The sequence below is a fragment of the Protopterus annectens genome, chromosome 1.part2 (genome assembly GCF_019279795.1).
Source record: "Protopterus annectens isolate FY-2018-M chromosome 1.part2, PAN1.0, whole genome shotgun sequence".
Taxonomy (NCBI): domain Eukaryota; kingdom Metazoa; phylum Chordata; order Ceratodontiformes; family Protopteridae; genus Protopterus; species Protopterus annectens.
In genome coordinates, this window is record NC_056727.1 from 700,295,392 (window position 1) to 700,315,762 (window position 20,371).

The following is a 20,371-nucleotide window of genomic DNA, read 5'->3' on the forward strand; positions in this document are numbered from 1 at the left end:
GAGGAAGCAACGGGACACCAATATTTAGGAACACACCTGCATAAAGACTGGTGAGTAATACTCAATGCATGACTACAGAATCAATATGTTCCTTAACGATGCACTCCCCCACTGAAAGATTCACCAGACATGAAAATGTTGCCTAATGCATGGGAATGTTCTGTGAGCTAAACTGGCTGCAAAGGCTTTCAGAGACTTTTCTCAACTTGGGAGAAGGCTTACAGGGAACACTAAGCATTCACCTGGAGATTCATGGGACCTCTTCTCAAGAAAAAGCTGCAAAACTGTAGGCTAGGTGGGGCTGGCACACTAGAATTAATTGCCCCTAAAGATGTCACTAGGTGGTATACTCTTCATATCACTAAAGAAAAGACAAAGGTAGTTGCAAGTTTGACGCCTCAAAAGTTAAAGAAAAGCTAGTGACACGTGAGGCTCATGAGGATAGTTTTCTGGGATAAAGTTTCCTCCAAGAAGGGTTTGATCCAAACAAGATCCCTCACGTGTTTAACTTCCTTACTGTGCTACAGCACTGACCTGGGATCATGAGAAGGACCCTCCTGTTCACCACAGCGGTGGGAACTTTCAATGGCCACCATATCTGGTGAGAAAAAAAGAAGCAAAGCATAGAGCTTCCTCCCACTGAGTTCTTTGCTTGGCCAGCTTAAAACAATGGAATGTAAGGCAGTGATTGACATCATGTTCTTCCCCCAGCAACACATATTAAACCACTGTAGTTTTTTTATATATGGTGTTGTGGCTGCACAGACATTTAGATTGATTACCCTTTCAGGTCGACTGTGGGAATGTTTCCCTGACGATTGTAAAGATTAATCTCAAATGCGTGCCAGGGCTTAGATTTCTTTCTTAACCCTGCATAAGCAGTCAGCTCTCCAAGTCACAGTATGATCAAAGAAGTGGAAAAAAGAAACAGCCAAGCTAAGGATAGCAGGAAAGACAATCCAAGAGTTAAAGCCCACTGGACAGGAATCCACATATTAAGACATGCAAACTGTTACTTTGAATATCTGAATTCATTCATTAGACAAAACACTTCCAAATTTAACAGACAAATCTAAGAAGAAAAACAAGAAAAAAACAAATGAACTACATACATTAATATTACCTGCATTAATGAACTTTTTTTTTTCTTAACTCACACCGATTTCCTACATTCTTACACAATACTAAAAAAAGAGAATATTACTCTTTCTAATAAAATATATCAACCAAGTTTGTTAACAGTAACACAACACAAGCCTTCATGTCCGAATGTGCAGTAATTTCTAGCAACTCAATCTGGAAAAATTATACAGTCGAAAATGAACACTAATGACATCTCCCTTTCATGAATGGATATTTGGAAGTGTGCCTCAAGAAGAAAAAAATATATTGGTATACATTTATTTTAAAATGATGGCATATTGTTTTTCAAAGTAGTTTCTAATGTTGTCATCTAAACTATAAATGACAAAAGCAGGGTATGCAAAAAATATCATTCAGAAAGTGCAACTAAAATGCCTTAAGCATCTTGTGGCTATTTACCGATTCTTTGTCTTCTTTCAGCAATAAATTATAAGCCATTTTTGCTGCATACTGCCTTGCTTCTTCCATTGTTGTTCCATAAGCTTCACCAAGCACTCTCTGACCCAGTTTCCACTTACAAGCAAACCTACAAGAAAAATAACAGTATAATATTTAGCACTGAAATATTTTAGATTCAGATATTAAGTAATTAAAAATAGTAGCTACCATATTTGTTCTCACAACTTACTTTCGTGGGTATGACTGATCAGGCCAAGAATCAACAGAATTAATTTTCAGTCTCTTCTGCTGTGCAAAGGCAGTCAATAAACTGACATACGATATATACTGAGGCACTTCAGCAGACTCCTTCACAGATGTAACCTTAAAAAATAAAATAAAGCATTATTTAAGAATTAATGTTATTCACTGTTCTTCAAAAAAAATTAAGGACTTCTAGTAGATTGTTTTTTAGAAAGGGACATTACTTTTGGAATGCATTTTATTTATCTTGATTTGTTCATTAGCTAGGTGGGTTGGATCCAAGAATCTTTTTCAGCCACAACCAGGGCCACGTAGCAACAAAGTGCTTACCAGATTTGCTTAATGTATTCCATAACATTTTTAACAAGTACGGTTAAACACACAGTTTTTCAGTAGGATTTGCAATAGATGTGACATCTGTAAGATAATTATTCACAAAAATTTTCAATTTAAAGTAAAAACTTCCACAGATGTGCCATATGCAGTAGTTCTACATTTAATAATGAATCCCAGGGCTACCAGTCACAGATGTAGGTGAACAGTGCTCTATCCAGTAAAAAGATATAGGGATAATCAGTAGGATAGTGGTAAGGGAAGTGAAATAGTGGTTAGAAAAGATTGGGGGAATTGATGAAAAAACTGCCTAAGTGAGGGAACACCTAAAACATCAAATGTCAAGTTTGTGTGCTAAAAAGAGGAATCAGCACAACTGAAAAAATGAGTTACTTAATCATTACTTCTGAAAAAAAGTGTCTTAACTAACTTTGTACTAAATTTAGCATGTAATGTAATTATGTATTATGGACCTTAATCCAATAAATGAAAGCCATCATTTTCATAAGGTATGAGGTTCTACTAAAACAGCTGTTACACAGGTACTAACACTAAAAGAAAATTAATAAGTTCAGCTCAGTCGAGAGAGCAATTTTATTTATTTTTTTACCTGTACATAATAAACACTTTTCAAAAGTAGTTGTGCAAGTAAATTTACCATAGCAATAGATGCTTGAATGATTTCTGCTGTAGTAGCCTTAGCTATATGGGTTATACCTTGATGAGGATTATAACAGGTGTCCAGCTTCAAAAGCTCCAGGGCACCTCCCATGTTCCCAATCTCAGGCAGCTTGAGATAACTAAAATACAAGTTTGGGCACAGAGAAATGAAGGCTGAACCCTGAAAGGCCAAAGTTAGGACAGCAAGAAAATAAATGTCCACACACTGGGATAAAAAGCATGCCAAAAAGCAAGGGGGGATGGAGAGAGGGAGCAGCTACTGCAGCAATGAACACTTGAGCATCTACTGTTATGGTAAGTTTACTTGCACAGCTGTACTATGTTCAGCATATTTATCACTGCTGCAGTAGCCATAGCTATATGGGTAGATTACCATCTCTAACCATCTTTGGTAGATGGAAGAATAAGAGTAGAGAAGCCCATGGACAATGGTCCTAGCAAAGCCTGATCTAGACCTACAAAAGGAATCAAGTTAGTGCTTTGCAAAAGTAAGTAGAGAGGACCAAGTATCAGTTTCTAGAATACTTCTAGAATCCAACCCTTTCCAAAAAGCCATAGATGAAGCAGAGGCCCTTAGAGTAGACGTTGACCCTGTCTGGAATAGTTTTGTTATGGCGAGTATTAACAGCCTTAAATAACTATTTGTAAATATTCTGTTTTGACAAATACCATCCTTTCTTTGTACCGTCAATAAGAAACAAACAATTGATGTGAAGATCTGAAAGATTTAGTTCTGTCAAGACAGCATCCAAGTTGTCTGTGTACATCCAAGGTATGGAGTATCCTTTCTCCCCCATTTTTAGGCTAAAGAAAGAAAATGGGGAGATGGATAGTTTGGCCTAAAATAAATTCAGATAGCACTTAAAGGAATAAAAGGAGGATTCGTTTTCAAAGAAACCCTGCCTTAAGGAGAACCACAAAGGGTTAACTCAACAGCTTGCAACTCAGATACCCATCTTGCAGAGGTCAAAGCAATCAGTAAACTTGTTTTTCATGATAAGAACCTCATGTCAGCCAGGTTAACTAATTCTAATGGCGCAAGTGTCAGCTTCTCCAACACAAATTAAGATACTAAGGAGGAGCCATTGAGTTGTGTGGAGAACACTTATGCAAAACACCTTTCAAAAAACATAATGACATGAGACTGCATTGAAAGTGAAAGATCCATGGGCAGGGATGCTAAACTGGTCGATAAATAAAACTTGAGAGAGGAATAAGGCACGCCATAGGATAGCAACTCACAAGAATATTGTAAAGCCAAACAACAACTAGCCCTGAATGGGTGCAGGTTATGTTGTTGGCACCAACTAGAAAACCATTTCTAGTAGCAGGCTTTCTTCCCTCCATTAGTACCTGTTGCATGTCCTCAGTAAACATGTGCTCAAGATGAATTAAGACCTTCTCATTCAGGTAGTCAATTAAAGTTGACTGCTATCAGGGTGTATCAAACAGCCCTGTTCTTGTGTGCGTAGATACAGTATGTGAGAAAGCTTGTGGTAACTACCCCTGGCCATTTCTCAAAGACGGGAGAACCATGGGTTACCTAGGCCAGAATGGAGTCACCATAATCATCTTGGGGGATTCCTTCTGAATCTTCAGGAAATACTCTAGATATTAGCAGAAAGGGTGGAAAATCATACAAGAAAAAGTTCCTGTCCACGAAAAAAAAATGGCATCCGTCTTCCAGGCCTTCTTGAACAGATTCTTGCCAGTTGATTGCTCAGAGAAAAGCAAATAGGTCTACTTGTGGAACCCCCCATAGATGGATCAAATCTTGGAAGACCCCCCGATCAATTTGCATTTGTGACCATCTGCCTTGTTCAGCTCATCTGGTCTGTCACACAGTTTTGCTCTGACAATTTAAGATGCCTGTAGAGTTAGACTGTGCTGTGAAGCTATATCCCAAGCTAATATGGCTAGTCTGAATAGGGGGTATGATCTGGTCTTCCCTTTGCTTGTCAATGTACAACATGACTGTGGTACTGTATGTAACCACTTAAAAAGGTCCCAAGAAGGAAGGATGGTTCAGAAAGTGGAGTGCCCTGACCAGGGCAAGCATCTCCTTAATTTTATGTGCATGCATCTGTCCTTGATATCACACACACACTGCACATTATCCCTCCTGAAACTGCTCCGCAATCAAAGTCAGGAGTGCCTACGGTAACTGACTGCTTTGGAGCAGGGAGGGAGAAGGGGAGACCTGGATTTCAGGATTACTATTTTCTCCACCAAAAGATTTCTCTGCTAACAAACCCCAGCACTGGGATTTGAGAAGTTAAAGGGCAATAATGCTGGGACCACAGAGATTTCAGAGTCTTGCTAAGGGTATCATAACAATCTTAAATGACATGAGACCCCAAATCTTGTGACATTCTCTCACAGTGACCCAAGTCTGAATGAAAAAAAGTTAGAAATGAATCTAGATTCACTGTAGAAGAAAGGATATTTGAACTTAAGTGTCTAGTTGACATCCCAGGAGCACAACCTTGTGTGAAGGGGTCAAGAAAGACTCTTGAACTTTCTCTTGGAATCCCAGCTTATGTAAGAGATCTCTCACCCAAAAGGAAGATTTCTGACACTTTGAAAAAGATGCTGCAAAGACAAGCTAGTTGTCTAAATATGGAAAGATGTGGATACCCTGTTGCCTGCAATGAGTTGCAACTGCAGCTAGACACTTTGCGGACAGTCTTGGTGCAGTGGACAGATGTGATCCAGGCTAACAAAATTTTATTAAACATAAGAAGACTAGATGAATAACAATGTGATAAGCATCTTTTAATCTAGAATTGTTAGGAATATTGAATGAGGAAGAAGAAGTAAATGGCTATGAAGTGGCAAAATTTTGCATTTAGGCACCTGAAACATACAGAACTGGTCTCCAAACATTTTCTCTCTCTGGCACTAGCAGCACCCTTGAATAAAAAAACATCCCCACCTGAGGAGGAGTAAATAGTTCTATCACTCACTGGGACAACATGTGAAGAACCAGTGGAAAAAAGTGAGAGATCTGTAGGATGAGGAATTACCTCATGGAAGGGAGGTATTTCCTCCCAATGACATCTGTAACCTTGATGAATGAATCTGTTGCCATAGAGAAAAATGGAGATTCAGACTTTTTTGGAAGAAAAAAAAGGGGGGTCAGGGTGAGGGGGGGGGGGTCACAAAGTTTCTTGATTAGTCGTTCAGACTCTGGGACTGTCCTTGGTTTTGAGAGGTTTGGGACTTATTTTTGAAACTCCATTGCAATTTCTTCTTAAATATCTGTTTACCCGTACTTTGTTGAGACTATTCTTTTTTTTTTTTTTTTTTTTTTGCCAAAATTAGACAATTAGAGATTGCCTGGACAAGCTTTCCCCCTTTCATCACACGTTTTGATCAGCTCTGCAGGAGAGGGCTAAACACAATCTCTATCCAAAAGAAAATTCAAAATCTCATTTTTATCATCTAGGAGGTTCTGAGACAGCACCCATGCAAGCCTCCACAAAACAGTACCAGTGGCCATAGCCCTGGAAGTAGTATCAAGAGTCATACACACACTGGAAACAATGAATACTGACCTGTGCAAGAGAGGAAACTAAGTTATTTAGAGCAGATTTTCCTCACAAGAAGAAACTGTGGCTAAAACATTCCTCATACGTTTACAATTTGTCGTAACGAACTATAACAAAGAACCTGACAATTCTAAATTCTGAAAATCCAAGCTGCAGAAGTATAAATTTTTCCCATATCTATCAATAATTTTCCCATCCTTATCAGAAATAGTAGGACTGCAGTTTACTTGATCCCAACGCTGCTACGCTATTAGCTAACCTATAGCTGCTGGGTCAGGTTTGAGAATAGAGTAAAAACATTTAAAAGACTAAGGATCTTTTATGCCTTTTTAGAGGCAGCTGACTATCAGGAAAACTGCAGGCAGTAATACACACCTCCTTTAAAGCAGAAAAAACATGAGGAATGAATGTAGGTTCTGGAAACTCCTTCTGTAACAATGGATATCTTCTGAGGGACTGAGAAACCTCAGTATTCTCCCACTGAAAACACTGGCACATTCTAGCAAGTCTCAGAAAAGAGAAACTCCCCACAGAAGACTCAGAGTCTGAATCAAAAATCTGAGGGAAAAAAACTGTATCCATCCCTGCATCTTCCTGTTCAGATTCAGAAAAATGAATCTCATCAGGAAAAGAGGAATCAGTCTTTCTTTTACCAGAAACTACTTTACAAGAACGATCAATAGCCTGAACTAAACTCTGAGACAGATACAGAAAGCTACTCCTACCAAAAGAAAATTGAGTAGGGTAGATACATGCTTGATTTTCTGTTAATTTTTAACAGGAAAAATGGGGCCATCCATGATACTAATGACAGCAGCTGCAGCTTTCCCCAGGTATGGGCACAGAATTCTGACAACAGGGAAACCTCACCTATTCCCTTTCCCAGGGCCGACAAGAGTGTCTCCCCTTGTCCACTGAGGGGACTCCAACAGCCACAGAGGACATGGCTAACCCACAACCCATAGTGGCTGTAGGTACTACAACAGAGGAATCTGGGATAAAAGATGAATGGACTGAGGTACGACAAATGGCCACAGCAGAGTCATCCACCTGCAGCTGAGGCAAAATGCTAGCCTGTCGTTATTGCTAAGGCTGTTGTTTAATTTCTTCATTTTACCATGGGACCAGTAGTCTGTTCCATGGTTAAGCCAAAAACGGTGCCTCTTTTCCAGGGAAGACAAGCAGCAATTGCCAGCAAACACTACCAGTCCACAAAAGATACTTTTCTGACAGAAAAGCAGAGTAAAAAGCACTTTAAAAAAACTCTATGCCAGCCCCACAAACGTAAAATAAACTCTATTCCTCCACATAAAAAATGTTTTCAGTTGCTTTAGACCACTTTTAAACTGAAAGAAAAAAGAACTTTCCATTTAAAAATATGTGACAGTCTCAAGACAGTCCATTAAAACACAAGATTCCTAACTTTAAAATAACACCAAGACCTGAAATTTATGTATCAGGAAGTGATTTACCGGCTGACAACATTACCCCTTCTATTGAACTTAACATCCCTGCACCCGTACATCATCTAGTACAAAATATAACCTTTACTAGATTCTTTATCATGCTGACAGAGTGACTTTTAGCATTATCCAGAAGAGCCGGGCTATTCTAAGGGAAGACAGACACGTTACTGAGAAAGTGGGGGATACACTGCACATAACATACAGAAGGGGTTGTAATTTTAAAAACATTGTGGAACATTTTAACAGAACATCCACACACAGAAGTAACAAAATTCATTATATGTCTAAATGTGGAAAATGTGGATGCTGTTCCATCTGCCCCTACATTCTGATGGGTGAACAGTTTGTAATAAAGAACGTTACATTTTATATAAAAGGAGCATTTAACCGTCTGACAGGAAGGGTAGTATACACAGCACTCCTTCAACATTGCTCTGTTTTCTACATAGGCAAAACTGAACACAAGTTCAAAAAAGAACTGCTGGACATTAAGAAAAGAAAAACAAACAATGCCCTAGCCAAACACTTAATGGAATGGATAGACCATGTTTTTAAATTTGCAATTATGGAAAAGGTAACCCCTAGTGAACGTGGTAGATATGGACATCCTGAGAAAATGTAGCAATTGTCTCATGTATTCAGGCAACCTTTTAATCCTTAAAAAAAAAACTAACACAGTATGTGACAGATGTACTTCTCGGGAGGCACAAATCTCTCTCTCAAATAAGGTTGTCAAGAGCACAAACATAACATCATTTACTAATACCGCTCACCACAGACACTGTTATGCTGTGGCACTTTAAAGAAGCCTCCCCAAACTTCAGACTTCTTAAGCCATCAAACTGCAACACCTACCCTTGGCAATCGGTTTACCTTCATAATTCTGACAGCCACATCCTTGAAACAACTTCTGCGAACTGCAAACTGCAACTTCACAAAACTGCTAACACCGATGCTCTGAATAACAAATTCTCGCCCCTTTTTTGACCCATGGTAGCACTTGTTTCAGCTGTGGAGTGATCGGAAATGCTGACGTTCACTGTTTTTTCAATCTTTAGGGAAGTCAGTGAGACAGAACTCATGGAAATGATTTATGTATCTGCACACTTGTAGGATGTGCTTTCGAATATATGAAAGTAAACCACGGCAATCACTAAAGCACACACCAAAAGCAACACTCAACATGACAAACAAGTCTACATCCAATGATTCCTCCAAGAGCAAAGACCATAAGGCAAGCAAACATTTTACCTGCTACCCTTGTCACAAGAGATTCTGTTGTACAACACACACATACTCCTCTCACCAGTATGGACAAGAAGACAATGGTTAGTTGCTTATCTATAGCTAGGATCCGTAACATCATGCACATACCAAATCACTGCACCACAGGTACCAATATGATTCTATCATAGTCCATGTGGGTGTAAATGACTTGAGGCAAGTTTGGCCACAAAACTGCCTCCCTCAAAATAAAAATAAACCCTGAAAGCCCAACTAAACGTAACCATTAGGAACTACTCTAAAGCAAACTACATCCCATTAACCAACAATTTGTCAAAAGTCATGTTCCCCCCAAACCGCTGGAACATAGTTATCTATGCAGAATGATTTACAGAAACCACATACAAACATGTTAATGGCTACACTAAGGCTGCTGTACCTACCAGAAGTAAGCACATATCTAACACCAAAAACAAATCATGCTGGTGGAATCCTTACCTTAACAGGCTATATAACAAAACAAAAAAGGCATATCCAAAATCAGAAAGAGCAACTCTCAGAGAAGAGAGCTCTCTGACTCAACTGAACAGGAAACGAAGAGGACTAATAGAGTCCAACAAAGCCAATTATGAGGTCAGGATAGCTCCCTATGTTAAGGACAATCACAAGACCTTCTTCAGCTCTATCATGAACCTTATAGGTAATACTCAGCAACGTGTAGAACTCGCGGTAAATGGCACAACCTCCACTGACCAAGGTGACATAAAAAATCTACTGGCTGTTTAATTTAGCTCTAGCTTCCCCACCCACTACCCCTTGTAAAATCTCTTTTAGCATACAGCCCCCCCCCCCCCAAACTATCAACAAGGAGAAGGTCCTGGAGACTTTCGCTAAGGCCAAAAACACTGCTTCAATGAGCCACCAACAATATCCCTGGCTACCTCCTAAATAGCCTAAAATAAGAAGTTATGTACTCACCATAACGTTCCATCTGAGTAGGTATCTTCATTTGTCTGCAACCTTTGGGTATCGGATCAGAGCCGGCAACTTATTTCACAGCTAATAGATCCGAGCTCCTAGCTCCTCCCCTTACCCATAACCCCCTGCTAACCCTGACTGAGCTCCGATCAAGTTTGCCCATATATAAGCAGCTAACAGGCTAGATACGTCCCGAAGGAACTAAGGAAGGGACACATCCAGAACTAAAAATCCGAAGGTCAGGGGGAAGGAGGGGGGGATGGCTGCAGACAAATGAAGATACCTACTCAGATAGAACGTTATGGTGAGTACATAACTTCTTAATCTGAAGTAGGAACTTCATTTGTCAGCAACCTTTGGGACAGAGTCCCCAGCTACCTAGATCTTGGGTGGCCTTAATGGAAGGATGTTCCGGAGCACTGCGGAGCCAAAGGATGCTCTCCCTCTGGAGATAACATCCAGCTTATAATGGTTGATAAAAGTATGGGATGAGGACCAAGTAGCTTAGAGCAAATATCATCCAACGACACTCTAGACCTAAAGGCAACAGAGGTAGATATAGAACGAGTAGAACGCGCACGTACTGCCTGAGGTGCGGCCCTTCCAGAACTTCCGTAGGCCAAGAGAATGCACTGTGATATCCATCATGACAGAGTGACTTTAGAAAAGTACAGTTTTGTACCTACCATAAATGTAGATGTTCGAGTGCTAATACAGCTTCATTCATAACAGATGGGTTCTCCTGCCATCAGGCGGGTCCTTGGTCGGCCGAATTCCAAAGTCTAGGTCCGGCGTCGGTTGTCGTCGCTTCTTCCCTGACGTCAGTGCGACAGGGGTATAAAAGAACCAGCCGACAACATTTTCTTCAGTTTTTCTTGCCCCAGATGTCAGGTGCCCCCAGAAGGAAGGCAAAACATAAATTTATGTAGTAAAGCAAATGCAATAAAATCAAAAAAAAGTAGTTGCAAGCAAATACACCATAAAAGAATACCCCAATGAGGTTGTATGAGGAGGTGTTATCCATAAGGCCTGTCCCAAGAGGGGAAGGAGGGAGGGAAACCTGGACTGCAGCTGTATTAGCACTCGAACATCTATATTTATGGTAGGTACAAAACTGTACTATGTTCATCGTGCATACAGCTGCAGTCATAACAGATGGGTAGAATCCCAAAGCTAATAAAGGGGTGGTAGGCACTAAGTGGAACTAGGTGGAGCCAGGATGCCCTGCAAGACTGCAGTGGCAAAGCCCGCTCTAGTTTTGGAGTATAAAGGTAGGTGATAGTGCTTGGAGAAAGTATGTACAGAACTCCAAGTGGCTGCTTCCAAAATATCTTTGGTAGGAACCCCCCTGAGGAAAGCTGCAGAGGTAGCTGTGACCCTTGTGGAGTGAGATCTGATGCCTATAGGTACAGATTTACCATGAAAAGAGTAACAAAAGCGTATGCAGTGGGCTATCCATTTTGAGATTGTCTGTTTGGAAATAGGCTTCCCTTGAGCACCTGTAGCATAGGACACAAAGAGTTGCTCTGATTTTCTGAAAGGCTTTGTCCTGTCCAAATAATAACGGAGCTGTCTGTGAATGTCCAAGGAATGTAGTAGCCTCTCCCCTTTGTTTTGTGGATTAGGGTAAAACGTAGGTAAGTGGATAGCCTGATTCAAGGCTACCCTGAATACTACCTTTGGCATAAATGAAGGATTGGTTCGTAAGGAAACTCTGTCCTGATGGAAAATGATGAAAGGCTGCACAGCCATGAGGGCTTGTAGTTCTGAAACCCTGCGTGCTGATGTGATAGCTAGAAGGAAGGCTGTTTTCCATGACAAATATTGCAGATCTGTTGAAGCAGCTGGCTCAAAAGGAGGCAGGGTTAGTTTTTCTAGAATGAAATTGAGGTTCCAAGCTGGTACTGGTCGCTTCCTTGTGGGTTTTATATTCTTAGCCCCTCTGAGGAACTGTCTTGAGAGGGTGAGAGAATAAAGGAGGATCAGTGTTGTACTCTGCAGAAATGGCTGAGGCATGGATTTTGATGGATGAGAATGAAAGTCCACTGCTTAGCAGCTCAGCTAGGTACTGTAGTATTTGAAGTAAATTCAGTATTCCAGGATTCTGACCCTTTTTCTGATTCCAGACACAAAACCGTTTCCATTTTGCAGAGTAGACTTTTCTTGTAGAAGGCCTTCTGGCCTCCAAAATGACATCTTGCACCTCCTTGGAGAGTAGGGTCTGCTGTGAATTTAAGGAATCCTCCATGCGGCTAGACTGAGTGTTTTCAGCTGACTGTGAAGAGTTTTGAAGTTGTGCTGAGTCAGTAGAAGAGGCATTAGAGGCAGGATCCATGGTGGGGAATGAGTCAGGCTCCTCAGGAGTGGGTACCAGTGTTGTCTTGGCCAGTCTGGAGCAATGAGAATTATCTTTGGTCTGTCTGCTCTGGCTTTTAATAGAACTTTGGCCAGCAGTGGAAGAGGAGGAAAGGCATAAACCGTCATTGTTGTCCAACTGAAAGAGAGTGCGTCCACTTTCCAGGCCTGTGGATGAAAGGTCCTTGAGCAGAATTTTGTCAATTGGTAATTTCTGCGGATGACAAAGAGATCTATGTCTGGCCTTCCTCATGCTTGAATTATCATTGTAAAAACTTGAAGATGCAACTTCCATTCGTGTGGATCTGTCATGTTTCTGCTCAGGTTGTCTGCCAGTGTGTTTTCCTTCCCTGGCAGGAATTGTGCTTGAAGTTAGATTTGCAATTCCAGAGCCGTGTTCCAAAGGGACATGGCTAGTCTGCACAGGGGGTATGAATGAGTTCTTCCTTGTTTATGTACCACATCACTGTGGTGTTGTCTGTTCTTATCAATAGCTGCCCTGGATGCAGTAGGTCTTTGAAAGCCATAATAGCATTTATTACTGCTAGCATTTCCTTTTGGTTGATGTGTAGGTGCTTCTCTTTTTGTGACCATTTGCCCTGAATGCACCGATCTATCATGCGCGCCCCCCAGGCGTAGTCCGAGGCGTCTGTTGTGATGACTTGATTTGCTTGAGGCTTGCAGAATGGGAGACCTACGTTTCTTTGGCATGCTTGAGCCCACCACAGGAATTCCTTTTGAAGACATGGAATCGGTGGTATGATTGCTTCCAAACTGTGGCTGTGTTGAGACCATACGTTTTTTAGGTACCATTGAAGTTTCCTCATATGCAGCTTTGCACATGGGATTAGTAGGATGCAAGATGCCATGAATCCCAGAGCCTGCAGGATTTTCCTTGCAGTCAGCCTGGTGAAGGTTGCCAGTTTTCTGAAGTATTGAGTTAATTGCCCTTGTTTCTCTGGCGTGAGGTAGGCCATCTGGGTGTTTGTATCCAAGCTGGCACCCAGGAAAATTATTGTTTGAGAGGGTATTAGTCTTGACTTCTTTTTGTTGACTGTGTATCCCAGAGATTTCAACAACATTATTACAAACGCCAGGTGTTTCAAAAGTGTGTGTTTGCTGTCCGCTTGGATCAGGCAGTCGTCCAGATATGGGTATATTTGTATCCCTTGAAGTCTGCTGAAGGCAATTACTGATGCCAGGCATTTCGTGAACACTCTAGGCGCAGTAGATAAGCCAAAGGGCAATGCAGGGAATTGATAATGGGATGAACCTGCAAGAAATCTGAGGTATCTTCTGCAATCTTGTCTGACTGGGACATGCAGGTATGCGCCTCCTTGAGGTCCAATGTCACCAGCCAAGACTCCTTGCCCAACATGGGAAGAAGCTGCTGTAATGTGAGCATCTTGAACTTTGGTACGAGTAAATATGGGTTTAGGATGGATAGGTCCAAATAGGTCTCCAATTTTTGCCCTTCCTTGGTACCAGGAATAGTCTGGAATAAAAACCTTGATCCTGTTCTTGTGCAGGTACCTCTTGAATAGCTTTCATGTCCATGAGATCTGAAATTTGTTTTTGTGCCTCTGCCCTTTGATTGTGTGGCAGGTTTGGCATGCCTCTCATTTTTGGAAGGGTGTGAAAGTAGAATCTGTAGCCTCTGTCAATAATGTCCAGGATCCATTTGTCTTTTGTGACAATATGCCAATTTTTCAAAAATAATGCCAGTTTTCCGCCTAAAGGTGCTGCCATTTGAGCCTTGCTTGGCATGCAAAGGGGAAAGTCATTGGGTCTGCTTTCTGAATGGCTGTGAACTATCCTCACCCCCTCTTGGTGTAGGTGTTTGCCATTGTCTGCCTCTAAATGATCCTTGAGATTGCCCTCTACCTCTCGGGCGCCTGTATCTACCTCTTTGAGGTCTGTCCGTGGCTGGAAAGGACCAATTTTTTGAAGGCCAATTTCTACTGAAACGTGGCGGTTGTACCTGTAGGAAATCTTTCACTGTTTGCATTGATTTTGCCTTTTCCTCCATTTTCTTTAATACCTCCTCAGCTTTAACACCAAACAATACATCCTTTTGAAGAGGTGCATCTAGTAATTTAGCCTTGACATGATCTGGTAAGGTTTGCTCTTTGAGCCAAGCATGTCTACGTATGACTGATCCTGTAACAGCAGCTCAAGAGGCCTCTAAAGCATCAAAACCACATTGCAAGGTATGTTTACCCACTTGCTCTGCACTATGCAACAAATCCTGCAACTCCTTCAAGTCTGGTTGTTCAGGTTGTGACATTTTGCTTTTCAACTGAGATAACAAAAACTGTTGATACTTTAACATATGGAACTGACAGTTTAATGCCGTCATGGTTAAAGTGGCCAAGGTGTATACCTTTTTCCCCCACCTTTCTAAAGCTCTGGAATCTCTCTCTGAAGGTAATGGATTTTTGGCAGTGGAGGCCTTAATTTCCTTGGGACCCTGTGAAATAGTTTCTGGGTCAGACGCATGGCTTTTGTATAGGAATTGGTGTGAATCAGGAACCCGATAATACCGGTCAGGCTTGACTGGAGCTGGATGTAAAGAATCTGGGTTAAGGCTGGCCTCTGAATACACATCATCTAGTATGTCTAAGACAGGAGGTATAGCCAGAGGCCTGTGCTGAGGGAGCAAGAGGAAATCCCTGAGTCTTTTCTTGGAGTCTGAGTACTCTTGGCCTTCCCAGTGGAAGTGTTCCCTTAAGGTATGCAAGGTTTCCCCAAAAGAGTAATCCTCAGGGGGGGGGAGACAGAGGGAATGGACTCCTCTGCATCAGAATCTTCGAAAGGGGAGTAAGAATGTTCCTGGTCCTCAAAATGCTCTGAAGTAATGGAGGCCTGGTCCGAGGAAAGGTATTCTTCCTCCACTCTGGGCCTTTTGTCCGGGGGGGGGGGGGGGTTGAGAACCCCTGATAAGAGTAATCAAATCCTCAGCCATTTTGAGCATCTGCTTTTTGGGCATGGGGCCTTGAGAGGGGCCCTGTGAAGCTTGTCTTTTAGAATGCATGGCTGCTTTAGATTTAGCGTAAGCCTTAATGGAAAAAGAAGGCGGCCTGAAGACACCTTGAGAGGTGGCAGGCCAGTCTGAACTCTGAGTTTCCCCAAAAGTGACTTCGGTATCTGTAGTCGGGGTGTGGGCCAAACAGCCTGCGACCTCGGGCACAGAAGACACCGCTAATGAAGTGTCATCGGTAGTCAGGGGCTGCGTAGGCGCCTCGCTGATAACCGGAGCACATATAGTCGGCTTAGCATGGTGTCGGTAGAAGTCACGGACCTCGTATGTCGGTCCTTATCTTTACGTCGTTTACTCAAAATCGGAGTCGGAGTATCCGACGACATGTAATTAAACTTTTTGCCAAAATAGTGCTGGGCGAACTCCGCCCGACGCTTAATAGTGTGTCTGTTGAATGTGGCACAAAACCGACAGGCTGAGACGTCGTTGTCTGGGCCTAAGCAAGGTATACAGAGGGAATGGAAATCCTTATGCGGTATTTGCTTCCCACATGAAATGCAATTATTAACTTTGTCTGACATCGGTCTGAGGCAAGAAACGTTTCCCCAATGGGGTACTTAGCTTTATAGAAGTCTTCGGTTGAGAAATATTCGTAATTTCAGGAGCTGGCCGACCGGCACTTGCGAACTGCTTCTGCTTCGGGCACCGCGCGGCAAGAAAGACTGAAGAAAATGGCGTCGGCTGGTTCTTTTATACCCCTGTCACACTGACGTCAGGGAAGAAGCGACGACAACAGACGCCGGACCTAGACTTTGGAATTCGGCCGACCGAGGACCCGCCTGACGGCAGGAGAACCCATCTGTTATGACTGCAGCTGTATGCACAATGAACATCAGATTTGCCTAAGTTAAATTTGGCAAAGGAGATGAACAACTGGTCAGATTGTCTATGACCAGCCATCCTATGAATGTAGAACTGCAGTTGCCTGTTCACATCTAACGAATGCAATTTGTATTCTCCTTTGTTTCGATATTTAGGAAAGAAGACAGGCAGGTTAATAGATTGATTGATATTCGCCTCTGAGGCCACCTTAGGAAGAAATGAGAGACTGGTCCTGAGGTATACTCTATCCTGGTGGAAGGCCAAGTACGGGGGTTTTGCACAAACGGCCTGAAGCTCAGAAACTCTTTTCGCTGAAGTAACAGCGACCAGGAACGCCGTTTTCCAGGATAAGTACCTAAGATCAACTGAAGCGGCAGGTTCAAAAGGGGGAGCTGTCAAGGCCTGTAAGACTAGTGATAAATCCCAAGGGGGTACAATGTCTTTGATAGGGGGTCTGAGCAAGAAAGTACCCTTGAGAAAGGTTTTGCACAACTTTGCCGTGATCAAAGGCCCCGATTCATGTCCCACATGGTAATGAGAAATAGCTGCTAGTTGAACCTTGACCGTTGAGCAGCTAGCCCCCTGATGAAAAAGACCTGTAAGGAACTCCAACACAGTCGGCAACGGTGCTGTGAAGGGATCTAAATTATGATGCTCCGCCCAGATGGAGAAATGCTTCCACTTACTGCGATAGACCCTTCTAGTGGAAGGTTTGTGTGCTGCTACAAGTATGGCTTTAACTGAAGAAGAGATACCGGGAGTCCTGACTAGGAGTGGAACTGGAGCAGCCAAGCTGTCAGCTTTAGACTGTCCAGATTCGGGGTCGGGAGACCTAGTGGGTGAGATATTAGATCCGGTAGGGGATCTAGAATCCAAGGAGAATTCACCAGGTGAGACCACAGGTAAGGGAACCTCGTTTGATGAGGCCAGAATGGGGCAATGAGGATCATTCTGCTACCCAACCGACTGGCTTTCTGTATAAGTTTCAGCATCAGGGGTAGAGGAGGATACGCATAAAGCAGCCCGGGAGGCCAAGCATGCACCAGAGCGTCTCTCGAGGATTCCCCGAAGGGGGGAATTAGAGCAAAGTAGCTGTTGCATTTCGTATTTGAGGGAGAGGCGAAGAGATCGCAACAGGGTTGCCCCCACACGGCAAAAATCCGCTTCGCTACCTGGGGAATGAGAGACCACTCGTAAGGTGAAAGGATGGTGCAGCTGAGTCTGTCCACTAATATGTTGGACCATCCCGGAATGTGCGTTGCAATAAGAAAGCGGTTGGTGGAGATCGCCCATTCCCACACTCTCATGGCCTCTCGACACAGAGGATAGGACCTGGTTCCCCCCTGTTTGTTGATGTACTAGACAACTGCCATGTTGTCCGTCTGTATCGCAATAGTTCCTACAGGAAGAAGGTTGTGAAGTGCCTGCAATGCCAAGAGCACCGCTCTCATCTCCAGAACATTGATATGCAAAGAGGTCTCTGTGTCGTTCCACGTGCCTTGGACTGTCCTGCCTGAGCAATGCCCCCCCACCCGAGGCGAGAGGCGTCCGTGGTTACCGTGGCGAGGAGGAGAGGCATGGAGAAGGGACGTCCCGTATGGAGATCCGGGGAGTGGAGCCACCACAAGAGAGCCCTCCTGCAAGCCCTGTTGAGGGGAATAGGATGGCTTAGGGGGTGGTGTAGAAAGGACCACTGGACTTGAAGGGTCCACTGCAGGACCCACATGTTGAGACGAGCCAACGGCAGAAGAGTGATTGCCGCCGCCATGGAGCTTAGAGCCCTCAGGACCAACTCCGCCAGTGGAGCTTCTAATTGGAGGATGGCCTGCACAAGAAGTCTCAGGCTTTGCAGTCGTTCCGCAGTCAGGAATGCTAGAAGGTACCTCGTGTCTACTTTGGCTCCTATGAATTCGATCACCTGAGTCGGCGCAAGAGAGGACTTGTCCATGTTGAAAGTGATGCCCAGCCGGGGGGAAAGCCGAAGGATGTAGTCCCTGGCTGAGCAGAGTAGATGCCTTGTTGGGGTGGTCAGGAGCCAGTCGTCCAGGTACGGAAAAACCTGTATTTCCTGGAGTCTCAGGTGGGCCGCTATCACTGCTAATACTTTGGTAAACACCCTGGGGGCTGTGGTGAGACCAAAGGGAAGGACCCTGAACTGGTAGTGACTAGCTCCCAGCCGGAAGCGAAGAAACCTCCTGGACTGTCTGTCCATCCGAATGTGGTAGTACGCATCCTTGAGGTCTATTGAGCACATCCAGTTGTTCTCCCGCAGAAGAGGGAGGATGGACTGAAGCGTGACCATCCGGAATTTTTGTTTGGTTACTAACAGGTTCAAAGAAGAAAAGTCAAGGATTGTCCTGAAGTCTCCCGTCTTTTTTGGCACCAAAAAGAACCTGGAGTAAAACCCTAATCCGAACTGGCCTGGGGGGACGGGTTGGATGGCTCTTTTTTCTAGGAGCTGCCGAATCTCTGCAGTTGCTACCTCCCTCTGATCAGGTGGTACATCAAGGAGGTTTCTAATTTTGGGGACGTGATACAGGGGAATGTGGTAACCTCTAGATATGATGCAAACCACCCAGCGATCCATTGTGATGGACTCCCAATTTGCCAGGTGCTTTGAGAAACGCCCCCCGACTGCCTCCAGAGTGGAGCATTCGGGCCACCGCTCAGGGTTGCTGCGTGGGCCGATCAGAGAAGGATTCTCTGGACCCAAAATTTTTTGGGCCCCCTCTGCCTCTAGGGCGGCGTTCTCCCTGTCCCTCCTCTGCCACGGAAGGACTGCTTGTCCGGAGCAGGTTGGGAATGCTGCGATTTCCGGAACCACATCTTCTTCCATCCCTTTTGGTTCTTGGAGAAGGACCTCTGGGGAGCAGAGAAGTGGACTCCGACAGCAGACAGCGTCTTCCCGTCCTTTTCGCTCTGGACTAAAGTCTCGCAAACAGTCTTGCCAAATAAGGCAGAACCATCAAAAGGGGCATTCACAAATGATGCCTTGAAGGGTTCCACGAAATCACAGTGTCGGAGCCAGGCCTGACGTCTCATGACTAGGCCTGCTCCGTTGGCTCTAGCGGCTCCCTCAGTGGCATGGGATAAAAGCTGCATAGAGGTATTAGATATTGATCTTAGAGTGGCCATGCGAGTGGAATACAACTGCTTGTCGTCCGCCGACATGGACTCCGAGGGGGAAGCAGCGCACTCTTTGATAAGGTCTCGCTGCATCCTAATGACATGTGCCATGTAGTTCAGGGACCTTACTGAGAAGGTCGCTGAACTAAAGACTTGCTTCCCTAAGCGATCAATCGAGCGGGACTCCTTGCTCGGTGGATGTATAGAGGGGCTCTCCTAAGCTAATTCCCTCTTGGTGGCTGCCGCCACCAACATGGCATCTACAGGGGGACCCTTGCTCCAGTGGGACTTCTCCGAAGGGGGGCTCAGAATCCTATTGGGGCGTTTGGGAAATGGCTCCAGTGTCTGGCTCCTTCCACTCCCTGGTGGTAATTAGGTCCACCAGGGGGTCGGCCGGAGGGGACACCCAAGAGGTAGACGGGCCTGCTTCGAACGCCTCCAGGAATACGGATTAGTCAGAGGAAGCCTTGGGGGCAGATCACACTTCCCGATCCTAAGCATTTCCATGATGTCTCCGAAGGAGACATCCTCGGGGAGTGATCTTGAAGAGTCTTCCCCGTCATCCAAATCCATATCTTCTGTTAAGGACTCTGTGGAGTCCACATGCCTTCTCTTACACTTCCGCTTGTGAGGAACATCCTCGGGGGGGGGGTTGTCCGAGGAGGACTCACCAGCAACATCCTGTTCCAGTGGAACGACCTGAGACATCAAAGCAGGCTGTCCCTGAGGCCGAGTGACGGAAGCCTGACCCAAATGAGAGGGAGTGCGGGATGGAGCCGTAGCAGGGAGCGGGGGACTGGATGCCCTCAACAGTGCCCTCTCCACCACCTCGAATGCCGAGGGAGAGCCGCTGTCAGTGGGACCAGAGAATCTACCTTCGTCCGGATCCGAAGGGCGGATTGGAGCCGGCACCGAGACCAACGGATCCGAGAGGCCAGTGTGCTCCGACCTGGACGGAGCCGAAGGCACACTAAACCCCCCCCCCCGGAACCAAAGCTCAGAGCACGGCT

The 20,371-nt window shown here is 44.2% G+C and overlaps 1 protein-coding gene across 1 annotated transcript in view; it reads right to left on the bottom strand.

Annotated features, from left to right (window-relative positions):
* LOC122792405 overlaps nucleotides 1–20,371 on the bottom strand; it is a 2,471,936-nt gene that overhangs the window by 870,153 nt on the left and 1,581,412 nt on the right. The window contains exons 21-22 of the mRNA XM_044060193.1: nucleotides 1,772–1,905; nucleotides 1,543–1,669 (exon numbers count right to left, since the gene is read on the bottom strand). Of these exons, the coding sequence (XP_043916128.1) occupies nucleotides 1,543–1,669; nucleotides 1,772–1,905 (261 nt within the window). The remainder of the gene's footprint in view (nucleotides 1–1,542; nucleotides 1,670–1,771; nucleotides 1,906–20,371) is intronic.